This window comes from Geospiza fortis, unplaced genomic scaffold, assembly GCF_000277835.1.
Source record: "Geospiza fortis unplaced genomic scaffold, GeoFor_1.0 scaffold237, whole genome shotgun sequence".
Taxonomy (NCBI): Eukaryota; Metazoa; Chordata; class Aves; order Passeriformes; family Thraupidae; genus Geospiza; species Geospiza fortis.
The window spans coordinates 3,704,355-3,710,154 of NW_005054319.1; the positions used below are offsets into that span (position 1 = coordinate 3,704,355).

Sequence of the window (5,800 nt, forward strand, 5' to 3'; positions counted from 1 at the left end):
TCTCCTACTATGAACATTTCTAGAACCCAGTCTGACATATTGTTTACTGCTATTTATTTGAACTCATATACACATGCAACAGTTTCTGTTCCAGATATTTAAACAGTAAAAAATTATGGTGGTAAATTCTTTGCTGGGATAAGTGTCATTGTGAGTTATATAACTAGAGCTGACTAGTTCAAATGTATAAATAAATAAATGAAATTTAGAATGCCATACAAGAAGGTTTGGTTTACTCATTTTCTTCTGTTTTCCACAGAGTTGTATAGCCTGGAAATAACCAACAATGGTCCCATCACAACGGGAGCTCAAGCTACTGTTCAGGCCAGGCTAAGAATGAAGAACGAAAATGTCACATCAAACTGGTATCACTTTAACTGGGTCTATGCTCCTCTGATTCTGATAGAGAAATCCGAGCAGCAGTTTAATTCCATAATTAATGTGACTGGTGAATTCCCTGGCACTTTCCCTGTGTCTGTCTGGGTGACTCACATAAACTGTTGGTTGTGTCGGCCGATTGCAAGAAACGTCACCGTGCTCCAGATTACAGGTAAAATGGGTAAAAATGGCTTTATAGCCTGTACCTCTCCAGGAGCTCAGGATATATGCCCTTGCAGCATCAGAGAGAAAGCCAGTGTAAATATGGCTTCTGACAACAGATTTGATTTGTAGCCCTGGGCTGAAGGTGGGATGGGGGGCATGGTGCCATCAGTACCATTACAGCCACGCTCTAGTCTCTCTACACCCAGGAGAAAAGTGTCACCCTGGTTTTTTAAGATTTTTTTAAGCTTTCTGATGTTGACATTCTTGTAACGAACTTTCTCACACACTTTTTGTAAATAATTCATTGTTTTGCATTTTTTTATGGAGGAAGAGAAAGTTGATGGACTGTTAGTCTGTTTAGTGTTATTGGAGAGGTGGCACTGTCACCCTCCAATCTACTGTCTCTCTTGGAAAACTATAAATGTTAGAGTTAGAAAATAAACTTCTTTTTTTCTTCACCTTGAGAACAGCAGTGTGAGCTTGTGTTCTTTCGTGTCCTGTAGTACACAGGAAAGTGTGGTGCTGCCCATGTTTTCCTACCTCTGTCACTTAGAGAAACTGAACTGGAAATCAGATGCTTCAGCAGCTGCAGTTCACACATCAGCATGGGTCAGAAATGTCCAAACTCCTAGAACAATGCTTCTTCTACTGCCTTCCAGCATTTCTAGGCCTAAAGTTAGGATGACCATCAGCAGTGCCAATCTGCTGCTTTTCCCTGTTGCATGACACAGCAAATCTTAGGCCATCGGGACAGCAGAGCATTACATTTTCACTTAAAGCTCTGTCCAAGTGTATTGAAATTGGATCTGAAATCATGGCTGCCTTTCTAAATGTTGCTAAGTGCAACTTCAGTTTTTAGGGAATATTAATAACTATAAAGTTATAGTAACTATAATATGCTATAAATAACTATAACTATAAATATGCTTTTTTATTTACAAATTAACTACTGGTGTGCTGTGGTTAACCAAATCTCTGATACAGGGATTGACAGCTCCATTCCAACAGTAATTGCAATTATTATTTGTGCATCACCAAAAAGCCTGTTAACCAGATTTAATGAATTGTTAACAGGATAAGAGTCTGTTACTGGTAATCAATAGCCCATTAATTTTGAGGTGGTGTCTCATAATATCTCTTTGTTTGTAGGCTAGGGAGGATTTTTTTAGATCAGTCCTTGCCACTCATTGTCCAACAAAGAACCTCTAATAGATAAAAACATTCCCCCCTTTCTGCATTCACAATATATAGCACATCTGTTATTCACGATAGTCAAATCTTAATTTTTGTAGAAATAGCTAAAACTAAGGGGGGAAAAAACCTACATTAAAAAACCTCACAAAACAAACAAAAACCACCATCCCAGACATGATGAGTATGTGTACTGGCCTGACTCTGAATCAAGATGCTTGATATTAATACCAGTTATTTTAAAATAAATAGTAAAAGTTTATATTGAGCTCAGTCGGTCTAGGATTATTTCTCTTAGTTCTATTGGATGTTTTATCATAACCCATTGTATAACCCTCAATAAATATTTTCATTTCACTGCCTCATTCACACACATGACAACTCTGAGTAATAAATGTAAAATACATTTAACCACTTGGACTTGGACACAGTAAGACTTACAGAGTACATCTGAAAGAATTTTTGATACACAGAGCATGCTGTGAAAGCATGCTGTCATTCTTCTGTCACACATGTTGTCATTCTTCTTTCCCCTTTTTATTCTGCAGAATTTATCACAGGGAACCTCGCCATAGCCCAGATAGAAGACAGCAGAGTTACCACACATGGTTCTAGTTCCTCCACAGACACAATGACTCGGATTTCTTTCTCTCTTCATGACCCAAGTCATTACTTCAACTCAGCATCATTTGTCTACAGCTGGGATTTTGGAGACGGGTAGGTGTGGTTACTTGGTTTGCTTTAATGAGTATTCAAGATGGCTCTGATTCAGATGTTCATCTAGAGAAAAATCCCAATAAAATCAGTTAGGTAATAGTCTGCCTGCTATAAATGTTGTTTTCATAATTTACTGACTATTCCTATTCAATTTTGTGAATTCTTTTAGCATTATCTTTAGTTTCTTTAATTAAAAATGCAGAGATTTACTCTGGATCTTGTAGTTCTATAGGTAATACCACAGGCATAAATCCTTGTTTATATGCACATAAAGTAGAATTAGAATCACAGCCACTGGAACGTTGTCTGTAAAGAAAATATATTAGAACTTGTCCCTTTTTAAACCAGAAATATGCAAGCACTTGGTAAAAGGCAATTTTGATTCTAAATCTTTTCCTGTTGCATGCAGAATTTACCAGATTACCAAGGAACCCTTTGTCTACTGCAACTGCTCCTCCCTGGGGAACCGCACGGTGCACCTGAAGGTCGTGGCTGAATGGGAGCAGATTGGGAGCATCATTCACGAAAGAGAAACGATGCAGAAAACTGGTGATTTTACCACAGCTCTGGAGCTCTTGGGTAATTATGAAACATTTTGCACCTCCAATGCAGAACAAGCTGTGTATGTACAGATACAATCTAGCATATACAGATACAATCTAGCTTTGACATGGTAACACAACTTCAACATTGTTTTATGTGCAAGGACTGGTCAACATGATTTGGTGAAGTGTTTCCACTGCGGAATTGACTGCTTGCTCTTCTAGGGCAGAAAAATTGGTGGAAACAGATAAAATCTTCAGTTTCTTTTTAATCTACGGATAATTTTACTGTCTTTTGTAAAAGTCTTACATACAGTTCAAACAACAAAGTATTTATGGTAACTTATGGTGGATTTGTTTGTTTAATTTACACCAGCTATCCCTAAACAATAAATCAGTTAAATCAAGCATTAGGAAAGTCTCATTGATTTGATCAGCCTCAGAAGTAAAGAAACACAGAATTTAAAATGTAAAGAATCAATAAATGATTATATAAATTAAAAAAAAAAAAAGGAATCAGACAAAAAGGCAGGAAATTTACAACATCTCTAGTGGTAGGTTTCCTTTTGGGGTGTGAGAGAAATAGTATTATTTGTGTGACTGATGAAGCTCCAATCTGCAAGTCTGTGGAAATAAACCTTCACTGGGAACCCAGTGAGACTCAAGTTTACATGTGGAGTGTGACATCCTTGGCTTTTCATTTCTTCTCAGATGCTGTTAAAAGTATTGACATCGTGGGCTCCAGAGAGACTCATGTAATGGAAAACTTGAATTTATCTCTTCATATCAATGGCACGTAAGTAGCAAACACAACTTCTTTCCTCCTTAAAATTGTCTCTTTAAGTGTTTTTCCCCAGTGTTTCCTAGAAATAGTCAGTTGAACCCCACAGAACAATTATTAAAAAACAAAACCAAAACCACCTCCTTTCCCCCAAAAATACTGTTGAATATTGCATTTTCCTGACTTGAAATGCCATGAGCTCTAAGAGCCTGAAAGACCCTGCATCTTTACAGAAAAGTGGAATCCTCCTATGTAAAGCAGATGCTACTTTTTTTTAGTCTTTGCAATGGGGATGTTAAAAGACAAGTAGCCAGAGAAATAGTGGGGGAAAATACATCTGAAAACTTCTTTCTGAACTTTACTCCTTCACCAATTTCCCTGTTATTAAATTGAAATATATTCCAAGTCCTGTTGCATAGCAGCAAATCATAGGGGATTAATGGGTTTGGGGAGTGATTCTGACAAAGTTCAGATTGCCACAAGATGAATAAGACACAGAAGCCCCATGCAGTAAGGATCATAGAAAACTAGGAGAGTTGTGATCACCTCAATCCTAGCACAAGCTCTCTCAAGTTGCAGCATTAGAGCACATTAAGTTTTGGAGTGAGCAGCACCCAAGCAGAGTCATTTACCAAACAGTCCCAACAGACAAAGCAGCACAGTTTGCAGTCAGAAAGTAAAAGGCATATTGGCAGGAATGGGAACTGGAGATTGCATCCCAGTAAAGGTGAACAGCCAAAAACTGTGACAGCCAAACCTGAGATCACTAAGAGCAGACTTGGTGACCTCCTAGTCACAGGACTGGTGCTGATGCAAGAGAAGTTTAAGATAGAGATGCAGTAACAAAGAGATGGGTTATCAAAAACAAAGCTAGAAAATTAGCTAAACACATCAACTTGATGCTTTTTTTAGCAAAGAATGTTGTAACAAGATAAGAAACAAAAAACTAATAAAATAGGGTAAAGAAAATCTCTCTCTGTTGTCAGAATCAAAGTCTATAGTGCATAAGGTGAGTTCAAGCAGAATCAGTTGAAACAGGGATCTGGAAAGGTAAATAAAAGGCTTCAATTATATGTGGTGAGAAGCCACATGGCCATAAATTGCACTGCATTGCTTGAGAGCAAATAAAAACCCTTTTGTTATTGTAAGGGAATGCTGTGATCCTTGAAATTTACTTACATTTTCCAGCTATTAGTCCTTTGTTCAGAGCTCATCTTCTTTCCAGTTTCATGTGCAGGATGTTTTAATTAAAACAGTCTTGGGTGTGCTTCAGTGGTACAGACAGTGATCTCTGTGTGAGAAGGAGAAAGAAAAAACTACCTTCCCTTGGAAGTGCAGGAAAAAAGATTCCTTTTATCTTTATTGAAGAAGGACTATGGAGTTTTCTACACACAGTGGCCCACTGATGACCCTTGCAGGTATTCAGCTCTCAGCTGAAAGGCCTGCTTTTATAGAAGCATCACAAAGAACTTTTTCTTTTGGCATATGCTATAAACCAAACAGTGCAATTGATTATTTCTTTATTTGTATTTAAATTAACTTCATTAGTTTCAAAATTATTCTGCTATTTTAACCAAGCTCTTTGCTGAATCTTTTTGCAGAGTTTTCACCTTTTTTTTATTTTGCCTCTTTGCTCTTGTCGTTTCAGCCCACCACTAGCATTATGCTGGCTTATAAAATCCGAGTGCATTCCACTTGAAGGTGACAAATGCCATCTGGTGGAGATCAGTGGCTCCTGCTACAACCTCAGCCACACCTTCAGGGACGCGGGGCAGTATTGCCTCAGTGTCAGGGTGGAGAACGGCGTGACAATGCTGCAGACATACCACGGGATCAAAGTGCGGCCAGCAGGTGAGGGACAGGGAGTCTGAGCAGCACGGAGAGTCCCAAACAGGTTAGGGACAAGCGTGGAATGACCAGCCTTCAGATGAGGTTTCAGGAATGTGGTGTAGATCCCTAAAAGGAGAGGAATAAAAAGGGAAATGAGAATTTATAATGTGCCTGCTGTAATTGCTCTGAGCTTCTT

The 5,800-nt window shown here is 38.4% G+C and overlaps 1 protein-coding gene across 1 annotated transcript in view; it reads left to right on the plus strand.

The window, feature by feature from the left end:
- The first annotated feature begins 210 nt into the window (after positions 1 to 210).
- TMEM130 (transmembrane protein 130) overlaps positions 211 to 5,800 on the plus strand; it is a 7,796-nt gene continuing 2,206 nt past the window's right edge. Inside the window, exons 1-5 of the mRNA XM_014306817.2 lie at positions 211 to 550; positions 2,283 to 2,451; positions 2,861 to 3,030; positions 3,705 to 3,789; positions 5,423 to 5,625. Of these exons, the coding sequence (XP_014162292.2) occupies positions 211 to 550; positions 2,283 to 2,451; positions 2,861 to 3,030; positions 3,705 to 3,789; positions 5,423 to 5,625 (967 nt within the window). The remainder of the gene's footprint in view (positions 551 to 2,282; positions 2,452 to 2,860; positions 3,031 to 3,704; positions 3,790 to 5,422; positions 5,626 to 5,800) is intronic.